The sequence below is a fragment of the Trichomycterus rosablanca genome, chromosome 13 (assembly GCF_030014385.1).
Source record: "Trichomycterus rosablanca isolate fTriRos1 chromosome 13, fTriRos1.hap1, whole genome shotgun sequence".
Classification (NCBI taxonomy): Eukaryota; Metazoa; Chordata; class Actinopteri; order Siluriformes; family Trichomycteridae; genus Trichomycterus; species Trichomycterus rosablanca.
In genome coordinates, this window is record NC_086000.1 from 27,292,820 (window position 1) to 27,317,384 (window position 24,565).

Sequence of the window (24,565 nt, forward strand, 5' to 3'; positions counted from 1 at the left end):
ACTTTCAGTCTTTTGTTCTCATTGTATGAATGTGCCGGATATTCTAAAACATCCAGCTTTAAGAATACTGGAAACCTTTATATGTAATAAATATATTTTAGAACATATTTAGTCCTAATTTAAGCTTTTTAAGTTCCTACAAAATTCCTACAGTTGTTGATGTCTTGGCAGTTATGCCATAATATACAATTAATTAAACACACATACACAGCTGTTAGCCATGAATTACTTTACCATTAAAAATACGTTTAAGGTTCTGCAGCTTTCTTACAGGCTGAATATGCTTCCCCAGAAAGCAGCCTGAAAAACAAACAAACAAACTCAGGAACCTTTCATGTCCAGCAAAACAGTAGAAGGTTCCTCCACTAACTCTCCATCAAACAAGAGGGAAGGTACCAAAATGTGGAAAGTGTAGGGTGAAAGCCAGGTCAAGTCAATTTTATTTGTATAGCACTTTTTACAATAGACATTGCAACTTTACAGAATCCAGGACCGACAGACCAAAAACCCCTGTTGAGCAAGCCGAGGGCGACAGTGGCAAGGAAAAACTTCCTTAAAATTGTAGAAAGAAACCTTGAGAGGAATCAGACTCAAGAGCGCACTTTTTATAAAGCATGCTAAACTCTCATTATAAATACAAAGGTACAACCCCAAATCTGAAAAAGTTGGGACAGCATGAAAAATGCAAATAATAAAAAAAACACAGAGTTTCTTACATTTACTTTGAGTTTTATTTGATTGCAGACAGGATGAACCTGAGATATTTCATGTTTTATCTGCTCAACTTCATTTCATTTATTGATTAACACCCATTCCTGCATTTCAGGCCTGTAACACATTCCAAAACAATTTGGGACTGTAAAGCATTTAGCACTTTGTAACGTTACTATTCCTTTTCACCACACTTAAAAGACGTTTTGGCACAGAGGAGACCAAGTGATTTAGTGTTTCAGCTTTTATTTTGTCCCATTCTTCCTGCAAACACGTGTTAAGATTATTGATGCATTTTTCGTTTCAAAATTCTCTATAGGGGACAGGTCAGGACTGCAGGCAGGCCAGTCCAGTACCCGTACCCTGTTCTTCCGCAGCCATGCCTTTGTAATGTGTGCAGCATGTGGTTTTGCATCGTCTTGTTAAAAAATGCTTGATGTCCCTGGAAAAGATGACGTCTTGAAGGCAGCACATGTTGCTCTAAGATCTCAATGTACTTTTGTGCATTAATGCTGCCATCACAGAAGTGTAAATGACCTTTCAGGGCTCTAGAGTGCGACCAATTTGGTCGCACATGCGACCTAATTTCTCAATGGTGCGACTAAAAAAAATCTCAGGTCGCACCGGTGCGACCAGGCGTCCGAGGGAAAAAAAAAACAACAGACACACATTAGGCCAATATCATGGTCTAAACCAATCAGAGATAGTGAAGGGCGGGACAATATTGTAGCGGTGATATGTGAGCGACATTCAGCTCAGCCAATCAGAATGCAGCACCAGGTTTATACACGTGCGTTTGGACTCGCCGGATGTCCCCAGAATGGAAGTTCGGGTTCTGGAGCTCGGCGGTGTAAAGTGTTGTAACGCTCACTTAAGTCCTGACTAAACAGTTAGAGTGACTCGACCCTGTCGTGTGTCTTTATTCCCACACCTCCACCACCGCACAGCAAAAGACCCGCAGCATCCCCACCGGACAGCGGCTAGGTGAGCCGACCCTCTACAGTAGCAAGGGGCTAATGCTAGCGGTAAAGTGCCGCGATAGTGAAAGTAAAAACACGACAATATTTTCGTTAAGTAAAATATAAAAATAACTAAAAGACCAAAATATATTACAATACAGGTAGTCAAAATACGCAGTGAGTGGCACCGCAAGCGATTTTGGGAATCTGTGTAAAAGATTCAGTAAAGCCGATAATATAATGCACTGCATTTAAGATTACACTCTAACACACACACAAACATATACATATAATTTTAAATATACACACACATATAAATAGATATACACACATACATACACATTTACTCTATTATTTTTATAATTTTTATAAGTGTGCTATAATTAGTCTGTAATACTATAATTAACTGTAAAGAAGACAGTGGCCGGCAATAGTATATTTGTGACTGGTTCTAATACATTTCGAATTGAAAGGCTGAAAAAACCCAATGCATCTATAAAACACATTACATGCCGCGATAAATGCACTGCCCGAGTGTCCCCTCTCCCCACTGCCCTTCATTGTCAGGCAGCAGAAAACAGATCATCAGACGAGGCCATGTTGACCAGATTGTTAGTTATTTCCAAGTCAATATTGCCTGTATGGACAGTGATAAAAAAAAAAAAAAAAAAGTGAACCTGTAAAACTGCGGTGTTAAATGCGATGCGGTCGAAAATTTGGGTGCACCTAACTTTTGTGCTGGTGCACCTAAGAAAAAAAGTTAGGTGCACCAGTGCAACCAGTGCAAAACGTTAGTCTAGAGCCCTGCCTTTGCCAAGGGCACTGACACAGCCCCATACCATGACAGACCCTGGCTTTTGGACTTGTTGCTGATAATAGTCTGGATGATCCTTTTCGCACACGGCGTCCATTTTTTCCAAAATTGTCCTGAAATGCTGATTCCTCTGACCACAATACACGTTTCCACTGTGAGATGGTCCATCCCAGATGCCTCAGAGCCCAGAGAAGTCGACGCTACTTCTGGACATGGTTAACATAAGGCTTTTTTTGCACAGTAAAGTTTTAAGTGGCATTTGTGCATGTAACTCTGTATTGTAGCGCTTGACAAAGGTTTGCCAAAGTAATCCCTCACCCATGTGGTTATATCAGCTATTGTTGAGTAGTGATTTTTGATGCAGTGCCGTCTGAGGGATCAAAGATCACGCATGTTCAGTTTAAGCTTTCACTCTTAACCTTTATGCATTGAAATTCCTTCAAAATCCTTTGAATCATTTAATGATATTATGCACTGTAAAGGGAAAATAATGCACTTCCTTTAAGATCTTTCTTTGAGGTATATTGTTTTTAAACATTTCAATCATTTTCTCATGCATTTATAAACAAACTGGAGATCCTCTGTCTACCTTTGCTCCTTCAAGACTTTTGTGGATACTGCTTTAGTACCAAATCATGATTACAGTAACCTGTTTAAAGCCACATAATTAAGGGTTTTTACCTCATTGTTAGCCCTAAATTGCCCCGTTTCAACTTTTTTTGGAATGTGTTACAGGCCTGCAATGCAGAAATAAATGTATATTACAAATAAAATGAAGTTGACCAAACAAAACAAGAAATATCTTGGATTTATACTGTCTGCAATGAAACAAAGTAAAAGTAAATGTATGAAACAGTTGCACTTTCCATGCTGTCCCAACTTTTTTTTCTGATTTGGGGTTGTAAAAACAGTTTTCCTCAGCTCTGTATACAGCGTGAAGGAATGAATTGAAGACAGCTCTAAGATTTGGAGTACTAAGCCATCTGAAGTGTTCAGACATGGGAAACCCACACATGTGGATCCGGTTGTCCCACGCTCCTTTTTGCAATACCCCCTGCTCCTATGTGGTTTACACCTCGCTTTGAACCTTACTATTAACCATTCCAGTTCCAAAAGGAATCCAAAGGGAGCCAGCTTTAACTAGGATTACATTAAAGCCACTATTATCCACCTGCTCGAGCTCGAACCCAGTAGGGAGAGCCTGACGAGAGGAAGAATGCTGAACTTGTGAAGCGGTGCTGTGTCTTCTAACAGCACAGAATATTTTATAGAGAGAATAGAGAAATCAAACACTCTTCACTGGATCTGCTTGTGTTTAATGAAGCATATTTTATACACCACAGCTCTGTTAACACTAGTGGAACTTTTAATACAGAGCCAAGTCTCTCTACTGGGACTTGTAGCTGTCCCCTTTTTTGTTTCCTTTTTTAGTACAACACAAGTCCCTGAGAAAGACTGGTGTCCTGTTTGGGCTGTGTTACTGCATTGCGTTCAGTAATTTCTGCAATGGGGGAGGTAGGCTGTGACCCTGATTAGTATAAATTAGTAGTAAAACATGAATTTTATTTAGAAAATAAATAAATTCACCCAAATTTTTATTTTTATCAGCCGTTTTACACTTGTCAGGGTTGTTGCCAGTCTGGTTCCACTGGAAAACCCTGGGCACTGGCAGGAATATACCGGACAGGGCACTGATCCATTGCAGGGATTCACCCATTAACCCCTTAATACTGGTCAGGGTTGCAAATCCATTGCAGGGCATTACACACGCACACATTTACCCCAATAATCATTTCTTGTGGAAATTTAAAGCAGCCATGCATGTTTTTGGAAGGTGGGAGGTAACCAAAATACCCAGAGGAAACCTACATGGCAAGACCATACCAAACTCCTCACAGAGAGTTAATGGGAGTGATGATGAGTTTTGGTTTATTATTATATTTTAGGCTGGATTGTTTCTCACTCACTCACTCACTCACTCACCTTCTTAACCGCTTATCCAATCAGGGTTGCAGGGGTGCTGGTGCCTATCCCAGCTTTTTTCAATGGGCGCAAGGCACACAGTAACACCCTGGACTGGGCGCCAGTCCATCGCAAGGCAGACACACACACACACACACGTTCACCTATAGGGCTATTCAGTGTCCAATTAACCTGCCTGCATGTTTTTGGACTGTTGGAGGAAACCGGAGCTCCCGGAGGAAAACCATGCAGACACGGGGAGAACATGCAAACTCCACACAGAAAGGACCCGGACCGCCTTAATTGGTGATCGAACCCAGGACCTTCTTGCGACAGTGCTACCCACTTAGCCACCGTGCTAAAAGAATCTAATTTGTTGCAGTTTAATGCTAGCCTTATTGTAATGCCAATATTTTGTGGGCAGTGGTAGCCCAATGGTTAAGGTGCTAGTAATGAGAAGGTTGCCGGTTCAAGCCCCACCATCGCAGAGTTGCCGCTGATGGGCCCCTGAGCAAGGCCTCTGAGCACAGCCCCTAACCCTCAATTGCTCAAATCGTGTTCAGTCATAATTGTAAGTCTCTTCGGATAAAAACGTCTGCTAAATGCAGCAAATGTAAATGTACTCCAGTTTTCTCTTTTTTCCCAAATCTCTCTTTTTTTATTCCTCTTTTCTTCCAAATTGGGACAGTGGTAGCCTAGACGGTAGAGCCTTGGGCTATCAGTGGAAGGGTTGTGGGTCTCTGCCATACAGCTACTGTAGGGCCTTTGAGCAACAGGTGACCCTCTCGGCTCCAGGTGTGCTGTACAGTGGCTGAACCTTTGCTCTTACCCCGCTTCCAAAAGACCTGGGATATGTGGAAAAAGGAGTTTTATTGTTATTTACACGTGTATATGTACGAAGGATCTTCAAAAGGTTTCCACACTTTCATATTTTGGAAACGGTGAGGGTGGGAGGAGTAGTAAGATTGAGCGCCATCTAATTTCCACCTTTTTGGACTGCTTGAAGACGCTTCAAGGGGAAGAAGATTTTCATGTGATGATGATGTTAAAGCATCGGTGCATTAGTGGCTACACGCTCAACCAAAAACATTTTAAAAAGTGCCATTAAAAAGTTGGTACGACGCTGGAAAAATGCATCGGAAGGTGACTGTGTAGAAAAGTGATTTAGGCCGCCCAGGTGGTGCAGTGGGATATTCCGCTAGCACACCAGCGCAGAGATTCTGAATTCCTCGGTTCGAAACTTTGGGTGCCATCTAGCGGGCATAATTGGCAGTGCATGCAGCAGACATGGTTCTGCTAGGGCGGGATGACCGGACTACGTGAGTGGGGTCTTCAAACGCTGTGTAAGGATCCTGACTGGCAGATTAAGAGGTGCCTGTGCAGAGTGCATAGGTGAAAAACTGTTCTGCTAAGGGCTGCACGCAGGTCTGAGGAGGTGTGAGCAGCAATATACCCACCTCGACTGCAGTAGGGATCCCCCAGCAGTGGAAGACAAATTGATTACGCTAAATTGGGAGAAAATGGGAGAAAATGCATAAATAAAATTGAAAAAAAAGAAAAGTCCTCCATTCACACCCTGACATGGGTGAAGTGCTTAGGATAAATGAACCTAAATGACCTTTTTACTCCACTGGCATTAAACAGATCTGTGTGATTCATGATCTGTGCTTCATTTGCTTGTATTACTTGCACATAAACAAGTTGTTTTGCAGTTTTATTTTCATCCTAATAGCTGAATGGAACACGCATGTGTGCTTGTAACACTTCAATGCTTTGGCAGCCTTGCATGTGTAAAAATGCATTCCTGGCACCTGCCAATGAAGGCAAGATAAACCAAATTACAGTTTTAATAATTTCCTCACTGAAGCGATGTCAACTCCTTGTAAACCTCAGGAAATTAGGAAATGATTCAGTACAACGGTTTGTTTGGTGCCGCTGGTGTAGGACATGTTCCATTAGGAATTTATTATGACATTAGGACTTTAATTAAAGTCATAGAATGAAACTCTCCATAAAATTTGTACACATGCAAAAAGATGTTTGGAAATGCTTTGGAATGACCTCCTGTTTGCTCTAATTACTCATAAATGAATGCTGAATGCTGTTAAACACATTCTGTCTTAACATAAAACAAAATGCTTGGGTTCAGGTGCCCAGGTGGCGCAGCGGGATATTCCACTAGCACACCAACGCCGAGATTCTGCACTCCTCGGTTTGAAACTTGCCGTTGCCACCGGTTGGCTGAGCGCCATCTAGCGGCCATAATTGGCAGTGCCTGCAGCAGACTCTAATTGGCCACCATGTATGCTAGGGCGGGATGGCCAGACTATGTGGGTGGTGTCTTCAAACGCTGTGCAAGGACCCTGATTGACAGACTAAGGCGTCTGTGCAGAATGCATGGGTAAAAAAGAAGGGTTCCGCTAAGGACTGAGCACGGGTCGGAGGAGGCATGAGCAGGAAATACACCCACCTCGACTGCAATCAGGGATCCCCAGCAGCGGAAGACAAATTGACCATAGTCAAGACAAATTGACAAATAGTCCATTATCTTAACCACTGAGCTACCACTGCCATCAAAAGATGCAGTCAGCTACTGCACACGTGTCAGATGGGGCGTGTGTCAGTCACAGTTCTCCTCAGTCAGGGGTGGAGTTCAGCATCAGTAGAGAGGAAGCGAAATGCAATCTGGTAATTGGATATGACTAAATTGGGAGGAAAATTGGGCGGGAAATGCCAGAAAAAAAGAAATGTCTCTTGTATTTATTGTTTATTTTTTATCTACACAGTGTATACTGTATTGTTTTGCACTTGTGTTCTGTGTTGCATCCTGGTCCTGGAGGAATATTGTTACATTTTAATATGTACTTTAAATATGTACTTTCAATATGTAAACACTTTTGGGACTGGACCAATGATTGTAAGCCAGGTCCTCAAGCCAAACCTCAGTCCCTGGCCTCACATTTCTCTGCCCTTTACCTTGCTTTTCTACAGCACAGTTTCCTCCAAAGTTATGTTCAGCCTGTGCTGCTTAAATGAGGAGACCATATGCCTTCAGGAGGTCAGTGCAGAAGTATTTTCACTATTTTGCGACTACAAAAGCACTCCCTTTTATGACTCAAGCTGCGGAGGTATTTTTCATGGTAGCCCTTTGAAGTCTGACTACAAATAGGTTCAGTTTGTGGGGCTGGTCACAGATATATTGAACACAAGCAGTCCTACCCAGGACTGAGACATGAAGACTTTGTTGACGTCTGTTGAATGAGTCTGTTGTTGCATTTTAGGGCTATGAAGGTCAAGCCAGATTTGACATCATTGCTCCCTTCAAGACTCGATGAGCATTTTGTCCCAAACTTCAAGATTTGGCTCATAAAATAGGATAGTCTGATGTTCCTACTCAGCTGGTAGACATGAAAGCTGAGCTTTATTTAAATATTGTGTTAAATTTTCAGTGTTATTTGTCATTTTTCTCTCAAAATACGATTTCATTGCATTAGCATTGTGCTTGGGATTGTTATCATGCCTAAAAATAAAACCTTTCCCAATCAGGCACTTTCCAGAAGCAATGGCATGATGAATTAAAACCTGCCAGTACTTTTCAGGATTTGTGGTCCCATTATTTTAGACAATATCCTAACAAGGACAAGACCCACCACTTTTTTCACTGAACGCCGCAAACACAACTCTTCTTCTGACAACATATTGTCAACAATTGAACCCACAAATTTCAAACTTGGATTAGTGAATCCATAATACTCTTTTCTATTGATCTTTATTCTGATTTTTGTAAGCCATAGCATATCTTAGCCTTTTTTACTATGTTCCCCTTTTCGTAAGAGTTTTCTAGGCTGCTATACTTCCAAAAAGCTTTTTTCAGACTATAGAAAAGTGCCAGGTCTTTGTTAGACTTCTGCCAGTCTCTCAAAGAAGAAACTCAGAGAAACTTCAGTCTGTTGTTGCAGGGCTATGAAGGTCAAGCCAGACTTGACATCATTGCTCCGTTCAAGACTTGATGGGCCTTTTGTCCCAAACTTTAAGATTTGGCTTATAGAATTAAGTAGTCTGATGTTCCTACTCAGCTGGTAGACATTATGAAAGCTGAGCTTTGTTTACATATTGTATTAAATTTGCAGGCCAATCCATGACTGACAATGCATTAGCATTGTTCTTGGTATTGTTATCATGCTAAAAAATAAAACCTTTCCCAATTAGGCACTTTCCAGAAGCAATGGCATGATGATTGTCTGTACTTTCCAGCATTTGTGGTCCCATCAATTTGGACAATATCGGCAACACCACTGGAAGAAATTCAGTCCCAAACAACGATAGACCCTCCACTGTGCTTCACTGAATGCCGCAAACACAACTCTTCTTCTGACAACATATTGTCAACAATTGAACCCACAAATTTCAAACTTGGATTAGTCAATCCATAATACTCATTTTTACTAGTCTTTATTCCAATTTTTGTGAGCCATAGCAAATCTTAGCCTTTTTACACTGTTCCTCTTCCGTATAGGTGTTTTCTAGGCTGCTATGCTTCCAAAAAGACCATTCTGGCTTTTTCAGAGTGTTGAAGGGTCGACTTGGCATTCTGATGAAGCTGAGATGCTAATCCAGGTCCTTGTTGGATTTCTTCCAGTCTCTCAAAGAAGAAACTTCAGTTTGTTGTTGCATTTTAAGGCTACAAAAGCCAAGCCAGGCTTGACATCCTTGCTCTGTTCAAGAATTGATGGGCATTTTGTCCCAGACATTAAGATTTGGCTCATAAAATAAGATAGTCTGATGTTCCTACTCAGCTGGTAGACATTATGAAAGCTGAGCTTTGTTTACACATTGTATTAAATGCATTAGCATTGTTCTTGGGATCATTATCATGCTTAAAAATAAAACCTTTCCAAATCAGGCGCTTTCCAATAGGAATGGCATGATGATTTGAAACCTGTCTGTACTTCTCAGCATTTGTGGCTAAAACAATTTGGACAATATCAACACCACTGGAAGAAGTGCAGTCCCAAACAAGGACAGACCCTCCATTATGTTTCACTGAATGCCGCAAACACAACTCTTCTTCTGACAACATATTGTCAACAACTGAACCCAAAAGTTCAAACCTCCATTCCTGCTTTTTCAGACCATAGAAAAGTCAACTTGGCATTCTGATGAAGCTGGACTTCTTTCAGTCTCTCAGAGAAGAAACTGAGAAACATCAGTCTTTTGTTGCATTTTAGGGCTGTAAAGGCCAAGCAAGACTTGACATCCTTTCCCTGTTCAAGACTTGATGGGCATTTTGTCCCAGGCCAATCCATGACTGACAATCCATTATAATTGTTCTTGGGATCGTTATCATGCCTACAAATAAAACCTTTCCAGAAGCAATGGCATTATGAATTAAAACCTTTCTGTACATTCCAGCATTTGTGGTTCCATCAAGTCAGACAATATCGGCAACACCACTGGAAAAAATGCAGCCCCAAACACAACTCTTCTTCTGACAACATATTGTCAACAACTGAACCCAAAATTTCAAACTTGCATTTGCATTTTCTCTCTTCCCCTTCTGTATTAGTGTTTTTTAGGCTGCTATGCTTCCAAAAAGACCATTTCTTATTTTTAGACTGTAGAAGGGTTAACTTGGCATTCTGATGAAGCTGTCAGAAGCTAAGCCAGGTCCTTGTTGGACTGCTTCCAGTCTCTCAAAGAAGAAACTCTGTGAAACCTCAGTTTGTTTTTGCATTTTAGGGCTATAAAGGTCAAGCCAGACTTGACATCCTTGCTCTGTTCAAGACTTGATGAGCATTTTGTCCCAGGCTTTAAGATTTGGCTCATAAAATAAAACAGTCTGATGTTCCTACTCAGCTGGTAGACATTATGAAAGCTGAGCTTTGTTTACATATTGCATTAATTTTGCCAGGATTGTCTCTTATTTACTCAAAGCAATGTAAATGTAACTATTTTAGATTTATAATCTTGCCCACTTTAAATTGCTTCCAATGCATGTCAACAGTGCCAGGTGTCCAACGCATGCCAACAGTGCCATTTATTGTTTTTGCTTTTGATCGTTTTCCTTTCTTTTCCCTTTATTGTTTCCACCTGTTTCTCATTTCCCCTTAGTATTTTGCATATTAAACTCATGTGGAATTGTCTTGTATATTTTGTGTTTCTAAGCTTTTTAATAGTGATTTTTAGTCGGACCCAAGTTATGACTGTCCATTTTTCATGATAAATGATGACAATGATGAATTACTCTATGATATTAACAAATTTTCTTTGTTTTGACACTTACTGGATTGCTCTGAGTAAATATGCTATCTGTAACTGACATTTTTTGCATTTCCATTCTTCTTTAATTTATTCATTCCCAGTTTCCTATTTTAACTCCTTTGCCACTTGCACAACCCCCATACTGGCCAAGGAGAGCTGCAGACAAGCAACTCCCTCCTCTGAAACATCTGAAGTCACCAACTGCTTCTCCACACCAGCCAGCAGTGTATGTGCCATGCCACATATGAGTCTCTTTGTGTTGCTCCACTACTAGTCCCACAGTCTCAACCAGACAGCGGGTATCATTTATGCAGCAGCAATCTCTATTTGACATTCCCTCTTAAACATGGCTAGTTGTGTCTGTTAAGTGTCCCGTCAGGCCAGTAGCACCACTGAAATCGAACTCTGAAGCTCAAACTCTCTGCAGTGGTGGAGGAGTTTATTGGTCCAGGCACATGGATTCTCATCCTCCAGTCCTCTGTGGCTTCAATATCTTGTCAGCCAGCCTCATCTGATGACTCATTTTCTCCAATTTATTAATTTCCAATTCCCCATTTTAACTCATTTGCCACTTGCACAACCCCCATGCTGGGCAAGGAGAGCTGCAGACAAGCGACTGCCTCCTCTGGAACGTTTAAAGTCGCCAACTGCTTCTCCACACCAGCTTGCTTCTTCGCTCGCCTTGTCCCGCACATGGAAGCTGGGCGAACTCCGCAGACGACGTCACTCCTCAACAACGCCTGTGATTGGTCGTTAAAAAAAGAGGTGTGCCATTAAAACAAACATGGATTTTGAGCAGCGTCTCAACTGTGATCATCTGCTGTGTCCGAAATCGCTACTTATACACTGAACAGTATGCAGGAGTGGGTAGTGTGTCCGAATATATAGTGTTCATTAAACAGTACGCGAAAAGTACCCGGATAATCTACTGCGTGCACTGCCTCTAATTTAGTATGTACAGTTTAAGTATGTGATTTCGGACGCAGCCATCGTTTTTCGGTAGTCATGGAACTGAACATCATAAATGTCACAGCATCACCTGTAGCTGTGGAGCAAACACGACAGGCAAAACGAAACCGCTGGAAGTATGCCAGCTTGTAAGCTCGCGAAGGTGCGTTTGGCTTCGTGCCACGCTCGCGAACTTAGTTTTGCAGGAAGTATGTGGAGGCCTTTACTTTGCAAGGCTTGCTAAAAAAATGAATTCTTGCTGGCCTAACCTCAACAAATCTCTTGATTCCCCGAATTCACATGTACATTGTTGGCATTTAGCAGACACTGTTATCCAGAACTTCTATAGTAAACATTCCCCTACTCTAGTTTAAATAGATAATAGAATGTCTACTTCCAATGGAATGTGGAAGACACTGTCATGCTTTTGAGCCATATACAATGACATCCTTACAGTTTTCTCTTGTAGTCCTGGTGAATTCCCAATACCTCCGATACAATAAATGTTCTTTGCTCTATGGTGGCACATGGACAGTACCCAACATTCTTTTTTACACTATGGTAGACATCATTAAAGTGACGGGCGTGCTGCAAATTTCTGCACTTATGGCAAATGTGTCAGTATTTTTATTGTTTCTTTCTCCTGTCTTTTGTGCCCAACCTTTGACTCCCACATTACAACATTTCACTCGTGGTCCATCTGCTTATGTGGTTTTAGTGGTTTTTCAACTAAATTTGTTTGTACAGGAAGTGATTAGTGGTCCCTAGGAAAGCATCATTAGCTGAAGGAAGCAGAGGTCAGGCCAGTAACGTCTGCCATGAAATATAAAAACCATCTTAGTGAGGTTTGCCAGAGGCAGAGTTGAAACTTTATGTATTTCCCCTAAATTAGTGTTCCACTCATGAACAAGAAACATTTCAAGTTCAGAAGCTTTACTGCCCACAAAACCCCTCATTATACTACCCCCTGCTTATTTATATTGTGGGTGTACAAATTTTTTGGACTGGTGTCTATTTGTGGTTAAATGTGCCTTTTTTGTTTTACATTTTTGAGAGAAATGAATTAATTTGTTAGAATAGAGAATTATTCGCCTCAGCATGTACCTTTTTCAGTGAGGTACACTAGCATAGCAGGCAGTGTTGTCCCTAAGTGTAGGTAAGTGTGAATGATTAATTGAGGGTATGATGGCCATCTGTCCATCCATCCATCCATCTATCATCCATCCATCCATCCATCTATATATATATCTACCATCCATCCATCCATCGTTCCATCCATCCATTCCTCCATCCATCCATTCCTCTATCTATCTATCTATCTATCTATCTATCTATCTATCTATCTATCTATCTATCTATCTATCTATCTATCTATCTATCTATCTATCTATCTATCTATCTATCTATCTATCTATCTATATCTTCCATCCATCCATCCATCGTTCCATCCATTAATTCATCCATCCATCCATTCTTCCATCCATCCATCCATTCTTCCATCCATCCATTTATCTATATATCTACCATCCATCCATTGTTCCATCCATCCATCCATCCATTCTTCCATCAATCCATCCATCCATTCTTCCATCCATCCATTCATCTACAGGGGTTGGACAAAATAACTGAAACACCTGTCATTTTAGTGTGGGAGGTGTCATGGCTAAATTGGACCAGTCTGGTGGCCAATCTTCATTAATTACACATTGCACCAGTAAGAGCAGAGTGTGAAGGTTCAATTAGCAGGGTAAGAGCACAGTTTTGCTCAAAATATTGCAATGCACACAACATTATGGGTGACATACCAGAGTTCAAAAGAGGACAAATTGTTGGTGCACGTCTTGCTGGCGCATCTGTGACCAAGACAGCAAGTCTTTGTGATGTATCAAGAGCCACGGTATCCAAGGTAATGTCAGCATACCACCAAGAAGGACAAACCACATCCAACAGGATTAACTGTGGACGCAAGAGGAAGCTGTCTGAAAGGGATGTTCGGGTGCTAACCCGGATTGTATCCAAAAAACATAAAACCACGGCTGCCCAAATCACGGCAGAATTAAATGTGCACCTCAACTCTCCTGTTTCCACCAGAACTGTCCGTCGGGAGCTCCACAGGGTCAATATACACGGCCGGGCTGCTATAGCCAAACCTTTGGTCACTCGTGCCAATGCCAAACGTCGGTTTCAATGGTGCAAGAAGCGCAAATCTTGGGCTGTGGACAATGTGAAACATGTATTGTTCTCTGATGAGTCCACCTTTACTGTTTTCTTCACATCCGGGAGAGTTACGGTGTGGAGAAGCCCCAAAGAAGCGTACCACCCAGACTGTTGCATGCCCAGAGTGAAGCATGGGGGTGGATCAGTGATGGTTTGGGCTGCCATATCATGGCATTCCCTTGGCCCAATACTTGTGCTAGATGGGCGCGTCACTGCCAAGGACTACCGAACCATTCTGGAGGACCATGTGCATCCAATGGCGGTGCCGTGTATCAGGATGACAATGCACCAATACACACAGCAAGACTGGTGAAAGATTGGTTTGATGAACATGAAAGTGAAGTTGAACATCTCCCATGGCCTGCACAGTCACCAGATCTAAATATTATTGAGCCACTTTGGGGTGTTTTGGAGAAGCGAGTCAGGAAACGTTTTCCTCCACCAGCATCACGTAGTGACCTGGCCACTATCCTGCAAGAAGAATGGCTTAAAATCCCTCTGACCACTGTGCAGGACTTGTATATGTCATTTCCAAGACGAATTGACGCTGTATTGGCCACAAAAGGAGGACCTACACCATACTAATAAATTATTGTGGTCTAAAACCAGGTGTTTCAGTTATTTTGTCCAACCCCTGTATATATCTACCATCCATCCATCGTTCCATCTATCCATCCATCACTCCATCCATCCATCCATCCATTTATCTATATATCTACCATCCATCCATCCATCCATCCATTTATCTATATATCTACCATCCATCCATCCATCCATTCTTCCATCCATCCATCCATCCATTTATCTATATATCTACCATCCATCCATCCATCGCTCCATCCATCCATCCATTCCTCCATCCATCCATCCATCCATCCATCCATCCATTTATCTATATATCTACCATCCATCCATTGTTCCATCCATCCATCCATCCATCCATTCTTCCATCAATCCATCCATCCATTCATCTATATATCTACCATCCATCCATCGTTCCATCTATCCATCTATCACTCCATCCATCCATCCATTTATCTATATATCTACCATACATCCATCCATCCATTTATCTATATATCTACCATCCATCCATCCATCCATCCATCCATTTATCTATATATCTACCATCCATCCATCCATCCATTCTTCCATCCATCCATTCTTCCATCCATCCATCCATCCATCCATCTATCTATATATCTACCATCCATCCATCCATCGTTCCATCCATTCATCCATCATCCATCCATCCATCCATCCATCCATTTATCTATATATCTACCATCCATTTTCCATCCATTCATCCATTTATCTATATATCTACCATCCATCCATTCATCCATCCATCCATCCATCCATCCATCAATTCTTCCATCCATCCATCCATCCATTTATCTATATATCTACCATCCATCCATCCATCCATTCTTCCATCCATCCATTCATTTATTTAAATTTTATTTGAAATTTTAGCATGTACAGAACTGATAGAAATACTGCAAGAACTTTGCAGATGCCATCTCTTTGTCTTGCTACAATTCACAGTCAGTCATGTGTTTTTATTCCCTTTGGAATGGTTTTATATTGCATTTTTTTGCAATGTTTTGAATTAAGTTTTATGACAGTGATTAGTGATAAAGGTTAAGAGACTTAAGTTAGCAGTTTTATGCATTTGCAAGGATATTGTACCCTTAACTTTTGGGAGTATTAAAGGAACACTGTACATACTTAGCTTAAGCTTAAGTAAAATATTAATTTTTGTCTTTCTGTTTCTGTATCTGTTTGTCCTGTAGTCTTTTGTCAGATTCCGTGTCTGAACGGAGGACGGTGTATTGGACAAAACGAGTGCTGGTGTCCATCAAACTCTACCGGGAAGTTCTGTCACCTTCCGGCTCCTCCCCCCAGCAGACCCGTGTCCAGTCGAGACACCAACAGCAATAAAGAACAGATGGGATCCTCACACACGGTCTACACTCTGCCTCTGTCCAATCAACAACGTAAGTACACACGCACTGACTCACTGTTTATATTGTTTATTCAAATCTGGTATATATAACATGATATTTTAAGCTGCCAGGTCAGATTTTGCTGATTCAACAAATGTTTGCTGCTGGTATAGCCCACAACCTTGGGCACTACTGAAATATTGAATATTAATTGGCCATCCACAACTCTAAGACTGAACTCCTATTGAAAATAGATGTGCAACACAGTCACAATCAGTGTTTTAAAATGGCCAAGTTGCTTGGAGTTTTTCTTGCCTCAAGGCAGGTCCCAAAGATACATAGTTCTTCAGTGACACAATAATTCCACACTATGAGGGTAAGCGAATACCATTAATATGATTTTTTATTTAGGGTGAGGCAACTTTAAGCTAGATACAAAAGAAAGAGCACTATAGACATGAGTTACGTTCTTACTACATAACCATTAGAAGTAGGCTATGCCCACATTTTACATACTGCATTTAGCAGATGCTTTTATCCAAAACAACTTACACTGACAGTATACAATCTAAGCAATTGAGGGTTAAGGGCCTTGCTCAAGGGCCCAACAGTGGAAACCTGGCAGTGGTGGGGCTTGATCTGGCAACCTTCTGATAACTGGTCCAGTACCTTAACCACTGGGCTAAAGCTGCATTTATAATGTACACCGATTATGCATAACATTATGACCACCTTCCTAATATTGTGTTGGTCCCCCTATTGCTGCCCCATATGCAACAAACTGCGATGCACTGTGTATTCTGACACCTTTCCGCCCATGACCCTGTCGCCGGTTTACCACTGTTCCTTCCTTGGACCACTTTTGATAGATACGGACTGCTGCAGACTGGGAACACTGGAAAAGAGCTGAAGAGCTGCAGTTTTGGAGATGTTCTGACCCAGTCGCCTAGCCATCACAATTTGGCTCTTGTCAAACTCGCTCAGATCAATTTTTCCTGCTTCTAACCCATTGACTGTGAGGATAAAATGTTCACTTGCTGTGTAATATATCCCACCCACTAACAGGTGCCGTGATGAAGAGATAATCAGTGTTATTCACTTCATCTGTCAGTGGTCATAATGTTATGCCTTGTCAGTGTATGTCGTAAAATGGAGGGAAAATAATACAACACAGCATGATACTATCTGTTAGTTTGCCCAGTTAGTATTTTCTGCCAGGCCCTTGGTTTGCCTTTCCGTGAGATTGATTTGATTTATAGAAATAAAAAATATAAGAGCAGCACAGTGGCCTGGTGGGTAGCACTGTTGCCTTATAGCAGTTCGAATCCCAGGTGGAGCAGTTTACTCCAGGTACTCTGGTTTCCTCTCACAGCACAAAGTGCCCTTTGATGGACTGGATGGACTGATGGTCCTGCCTTTCACCCTGTGAACTCTACCCACCGCGACCTTGAATACGATAAATTGTACCCACTGTGACCCTAAATAGGATTAAAACCCGGCCAAAATTCAGACGTTGTTGAAACCAGTGAACTAGTCTACAGTGACTAGGCAACAAGTATACAGGATCTAAGCTCAAATCTAACTCAGGAATGATAAATACAATATAAAAACCACAACCTGGTTTGCAAAAAGAGACATGGTAAAGAGCCAAGACAACTGGATGAGTACTAAATCAGAGTCCTAATGCATTTATGGCTAAAAAAACAGATGCAAATGATTGAAAGGCAGTGCGGAGGTTAGATTTACATTTACGGCATTTAGTGGATGCTTTTATCCAAAGTGACTTACAGTACTGTGACAGTATACAATCTAATCAATTGAGGTTTAAGGGCCTTACTTAAGGGCCCAACAGTGGCAACCTGGCAGTGGTGGGACTTGAACTGGCAACCTTCTGATTACTTAACCAGTACCTTAACCACTAGGCTACAGTTGCCCCAAACTAGCCCATTGTTTAAAATTGGGATATTTAAATGGATGGATCAAATCAAATCTGAATAATTCTCCCTTATTTGAGTAGTACAGATGGGTCACTGGTTAAAATGTTAATAGGAAAAAGAGAACAACCCCTAACATGAATATGGCAGCTGTTTTACAGATCAATGCATACAATCCTACAGATGTGTCAAGAAGCCTCTGTTTTATGCACACATTGAACATCAGAATGTGGACGTAGTGACCTGAAACTGTGGTAAAACAGACACGAATAAATGAATGAATGAAAGAATGTTAGAAATGTTGCATGTTAACAGTTATAACTGAATTGTGTTTTACCCAGAAGAGCACTTCATATTTGTTCAGCAAACCCATTATAAATATAAAAACCAGAACATCTCTGCAGTGCCAACTATGTACATGTTAACAAAGAGCAACTGTCAATTCTAGTTTAAAAATATTAAATATTCTCCTGCTGGCGGCTCTGTCTCCTTCTCAGTCTGTCCAGCATAAAGGCAGAAACTCTCTTATACTAAAATCTTGCCCCTGTGTTTTTTGTTAGGCTAGATGAGTGGTTTGAATCACATCTGGGCTCTGTTACATTACGTAATAAACATCCCAGTGTTTATCTGGAGAGTGAAACAGAACTACTTAGGATGCTTTCTGTATTCTGTACAACGAACACTTGATACAAAACAAGTTCAAAACAAGTCCAAAAAGGGAATGGTGAGGGCATAAAGTCCAACAGATAGACTTCTAACTATGTAGAAAGTCTTTTAATAAGAATGAAGGCTGTGCACTCAGTATTAATAAATATTATTAAGATTATAGGATTAATGAATTGATTTTTCTGTTCTCCCATAGTCTCCATGCTGCCCTCACTGGTCAAGGTGCATGTTCAGCACCCCCCAGAAGCTCATGTACAGATCCACCAGGTCGCCATGGTCAAACCAGGCCAATCTGCTGAACCTGGACACTCGGTGCAGCAACGTTCACAACCTGGCAATGGTCACACCAGTCTAAACGGAAATGGAAACGGGCAGAATAATGTGCAAGTCACAGTGCAGAACAATGGACAGAGCAACTACAGGCCACATGACAGGCAACATGGACTCGTAGGAAGGTGTTTCCAGGAAACGGTCGATGGAAAGGTATGTAGACACATTTAGATAGGATTATTCAAATGAACACACATAGTTTGGTGGATTCACTCCATATATACCTATAGTTTGGTGGATTCACTCCTTATATACCTATAGTTTGGTGGATTCACTCCTTATATACCCATACTTTGTTGGATTCACTTCTTATATACTCATACTTTAATGGATTCACTCCTTATATACCCATACTTTAATGTATTCACTCCTTATATACCCATACTTTGGTGGACTCACTCCTTATATACCAATACTTTGGTGAATTCACTTCTTATATTCCCATACTTTGGTGAATTCACTCCTTATATTCCCATACTTTGGTGGATTGACTGCTTATATTCCCATACTTTGGTGGATTGACTCCTTATATACCCATAATTTGGTGGATTGACTCCTTATATACCCATACTTTGGTGGATTGACTCCTTATATACCCATACTTTGGTGGATTGACTCCTTATATACCCATACTTTGGTGGATTCACTTCTTATATACCCATATTTTGGTGGATTCACTCCTTATATACCCATACTTTAATGGATTCACTCCTTATACACCCATACTTTGGTGGACTCACTCCTTATATACCAATACTTTGGTGAATTCACTTCTTATATTCCCATACTTTGGTGAATTTACTCCTTATATTTCCATACTTTGGTGGATTGACTCCTTATATTCCCATACTTTGGTGGATTGACTCCTTATATACCCATAATTTGGTGGATTGACTCCTTATATACCCATACTTTGGTGGATTCATGGTGCAGTTTAGCGCATGAAGAGACACACACTGATCTACGCGTTATTTCACTTCTGTACAGGCACCTCAGGGTACTAACCCTGGTCCTTACCCAGCATCGCAGACCCCAACCTCTTGTTTGTCCGGTCTTTTCCTACCCAGCAGACTTAGTGGCTAATTTTTTCCACTTAGAATAGAATAGAATGGCTTTATTTGTCATATATACATATACAGGTGTACAGTACAATGAAATTCTTTCCTTGCATATCCCAACTTGTTTTTGAAAGGTGCCATTGTACGGTGCCCCTGGAGCAAACAGGGTTAAGGGCCTTGCTCAAGGGCCCAACAGTGGCTGAATGGCAGAACTGGGATTTAAACTCTCAATCTTTCAGTTACTAGACCAAACCTCTACCCACTAGGCTAACACTGTCCCACTTGTAGCAGAGCTGAGATTCAAACTTGAGGAGTTGCTGGTGTGCCAAGGAATATCCCGCTCTGCAACCTGGGTGCCTTATATTTGTTTTTTAACAAAACCTTAGCTTAGTATCAAGGTCATATGCAGGAATTTGTTTTATTCTGTCTAAATCAATGAACTGGATTGAGCCAATATATGATTACATTACAGTCATTATGATTGTTCCATTCAAGGTTTTGAATTGGCATGCATTACTTGGCATCCGCCCTGATTTATCCACCCCTATTGAATACTTTACCATTGACTTCATCTCCTCTGCGCTTTGTGCTAATTTATTCAGAAGAAGAGACCGTCTTGATTACATCACTCACATCTGTCAAAGTATTTTGACACACAAGGTCCACATGTGTTTGGACGCAGTCTGTTTTTTTGAGGCATTTCCAAAAGCCATAGAGATAATCCCAAACACATATTGGAGTATAGGGGATGAACATAGCTCTGTCAAAACATGGTAAACTAGTTCAGGAATGTAGCTAAACACATGCTGCCAAGATACACTGACAGAACAGGGACTGTATACACAGACGGGTAACATCAAAAACAAGAGATACACCGGCCAAAATTCAGACGTTGTTGAAACCAGTGAACAGGCAACTAGTCTAGTTATTCAGATAATGCTCATGTAAACCCAGATATAACCCAGAAATGATAAATACAATATAAAAACCACAACCTGGTTTGCAATGGCAAAGAGCCAAGACAGCCATATGAGTAAGAAATTAGAGTCCTAATGCAATTGTGGCTAAAGAACAGATGCAAATGATTGCAGAGGTTAGTACCAAAGGTCATACAGTTTTTAAATTAGTCCTCTATTTAAAGTTGGGGTATAAAAATTTTTTTCTATTGTTTATTTATGGTTTTTCTCTTTTTTTCTCCCAATTTAGTGTAGTCAGTTAGTCTTCAGCTTTTGAGGACCCCAATCACATCTGAGGAGGGTACACAGTCCACTGACCCCTCTTATTTGCCCATACTTTGATTTCACGCACCAACCAGTTTTGTCTGCAGCAGACATTGCCAATTTTGCCCAGCCAACCGGTAGCAGAGCTGAGATTCAAACAGCTTTTAAATTAGTCCTTTATTTAAAATTGGGATATTTTAATGGACACATCAGATCAAATCTGAATAATTCTCCCTTAATTGAGTTGTAGAGAAGGGTCACTGGTTAAAAAATTAATAGGAAGTAGAGAACAACCCCTAATATGAATATTACAGATCAATAAATACATTCCTACAGACATGTCAAGAAGCCTCAGTTATTGTTCAAATCAAACATCAGAATGTGAAAAAGTGACCTGAGTGACTTTAAGAATTGCTGATCTGCTAGGATTTTTAAAACACATTCGTTTTGGTTCGAGTTGGTCTAGTGTTTAGAGTCACAGGATGGTACAAAAAGCATAAAACATCCATTACTCATTTGTTTTGGGCATGAAGCAGTCTTGATGTCTTGATGATAAGACAGGTTAACGAAAAATGACCAGACTGGTTTGAGCCGACAGGCCACTGTAACACAAACTGGCAATTTATAGTACTGTGGTAAGCATTTCATAACTCACAATGTGACAAATTGGACACTTTAAGATCTGGGCATCTAATTACCAGTAAAGCACCATTTGAATGCCACAGCCTATCTGAGTATTGTTGATGACCATGTATGTTATGGTCATTATCAAATTATAATAGCCATTTCCAGCATGATAATATGGCATGTCACAAAGCACAAAACTTTAAACACAAGATACATTAAATTCAGTGTAAGTGGTACTTAGCAAAACTAAACTTCATACCAGGCACACATGTGACACAGCAGTACTATGCTTCCCCATCATCGCTATGATCCGCATTCGATTCACAGTGGTGCCACTTGCTGGCAGGCATCTACACAGACATGATTGGTCTGTGAAGTGGTAGCCAAATCCTTGCAATGGATTGGCAACATTTACAGGGATTTTTCTCCATTTTGTTCAAATAAGAAATGTCTACTTCTAATCATAATGTCTACTTACACTACATGTCCAAAAGTATACAGACACCCCATAAGATTTTAGCCCTGCTAATGAATACCAGGTGTATAAAATCAGGCATACACAATAAACTTTATTCATTAACGCTGTACCTGTTCCAGCATTACCCTGCCCCTGTGCAGAAAGTGTGGTTTATAAAGACATTGACTTTGAACACTTTTGGGATAGAACTGAACATCAGTTGAGACAGAAGCCAAGCGTTCAAGTGGTATGAAGCATCATTCCCAGAACTCACAAAATTAAACTCTGACTACATGACACCCTCCCAGATATGGCCGCAATGGTGTATATCAATCCCTACGGTTTTGGAATAGGATGTCCTACAAGCCTGTATCATAGTTTGATATGCAGGTTATTGAAGGGTGATGTGTTTTAAAAAGGAAGTTCTGCCTTGATTTACACCCTTACATTTTTTCCTCCCAGATTCCAGCAGAAAACAGCAGAGGTGTAATAATTTAAAGGGAAAAAAGGAAGCGCCTGCTGGTCAGAGGTTATTACTCCATAAATCAGTTTGAAAAATGTGAGAGTCAGGGCGATACTAACAAGCTGTGCTTGAAAGGTCCTCTATTTGCCTATGATTATGAAAACATTTTTAGCAAATTATTTAACATTAGTCAAAATATCAAAATAGCATGTTATGTAAGGAAATGTAATTTTAGAAATGACCATTTAAAAATATTAATAATCCTTCTTAATCCTTTTCAGGGTCACAGTGGGTATGGCCCACCCGAAATCATTGGGCACAAGGCTAAACACCTTTATATATATATATATATATATATATATATATATATATATATATATATATATGTGTGGAGAATTTAAATTATATATATATATATATATATATATATATATATATATATATATATATATATATATAATTTAAATTCTCCACACACTTAACTAAAACATCCAGTATTTTATGCTGTGCTATAGTAGCAAGGTTGGTAGTTAGCAGCTAATTAGCTTATAAGGAATCAGAATTTCAATGAACCTTGGTTTAGATCATAAATTTGTAGCTATTTATTTAATAACAGACAAGCATTTTAAACTACAGGTTAGTAAATAGCTAAATTAGATTAAATTGAGAAAGTTGTTTACAGTCAAGTCAGCAGTTTTTTGAATTCCAGTGGTTATTTTGACAAATTTCAGTCAGGCTTTCGAGCTCACCACAGCACTGAAACGGCTCCCATAAAAGTGTTAAATGATCTACGGCTGAATACTGACTCGGGTAAAATATCAGTTCTGGTTTTACTGGATCTTAGTGCAGCCTTTGACACTGTAGATCATAGAATATTGCTGGATAGGTTGGAAAACTGTGTTGGACTTTCCGGAACAGTCCTTAATTGGTTCAGGTCTTATTTAGAAGACCGGAGTTACTTCGTCACTATTGGCAGCTGTGAATCTGACAGGGTGGCTATGACATGTGGAATCCCCCAGGGATCAGTTCTCGGACCTCTTCTGTTCAATCTTTATATGCTGCCATTAGGCCAAATGCTACAGGCTAACAACATTGATTACCATAGTTATGCAGATGACACACAGATATATCTGGCTCTCTCACCAGATAATTACAGCCCAATAGATTCACTGTGTCAGTGTCTGGAGGACATCAATAACTGGATGAGCCAGAATTTTTTACAGTTAAATAAGGACAAAACAGAGATTGTGGTGTTTGGCAGCAAAGAAAAGAGGTCTAGTGTCAGTGAGCACCTCAGTTCCCGGGCTCTAAAAACCAAAGACCAAGTCCGAAATCTTGGCGTTCTAATAGACTCAGATCTTACATTCACCAGCCATATTAAAACCATCACCAAAACAGCCTTCTACCATCTTAGAAATATAGCCAAAATCAAGGGTCTAGTGTGCCAACAAGACCTAGAGAAGCTGATCCATGCTTTTATCTCCAGTAGGGTGGACTATTGTAATGGTCTCTTAACTGGACTTCCCAAAAAGACCATTAAACAGTTACAGCTCATTCAGAACGCTGCTGCTAGAGTTTTAACTAAGACGAAGAGAACTGAGCACATCACTCCAGTTCTAAAATCTCTACACTGGCTTCCGGTTAGTTACAGAATAGAATTTAAAGTGCTGCTACTGGTCTATAAATCGATGAATGGGTTCGGCCCAGAATACATCTCAGAAATGTTTAGAGAATATAAACCCAGTAGATCTCTTAGATCCATGGACTCAGGTCAGCTAGTTGAGCCCAGAGTCCAAACTAAACATGGTGAAGCAGCATTTAGCTGTTGGGCTGCATATAACTGGAACAGACTGCCAGGAGATATTAGATGTTCCGCAAATGTAGAAATGTTTAAATGTTAAAAACTTTCTTGTGCCTATGATTGAGCTCAAAATGTTTGCTATTACCCTCATTTTACCATATTTCTTTTAGTTTTTCATGCTCTTAATA

At 40.5% G+C, this 24,565-nt stretch overlaps 1 protein-coding gene across 1 annotated transcript in view; it reads left to right on the forward strand.

Moving 5' to 3' along the window:
- LOC134324860 (latent-transforming growth factor beta-binding protein 2-like) overlaps positions 1-24,565 on the forward strand; it is a 218,081-nt gene that overhangs the window by 96,534 nt on the left and 96,982 nt on the right. Inside the window, exons 6-7 of the mRNA XM_063006740.1 lie at positions 15,669-15,872; positions 18,618-18,904. Of these exons, the coding sequence (XP_062862810.1) occupies positions 15,669-15,872; positions 18,618-18,904 (491 nt within the window). The remainder of the gene's footprint in view (positions 1-15,668; positions 15,873-18,617; positions 18,905-24,565) is intronic.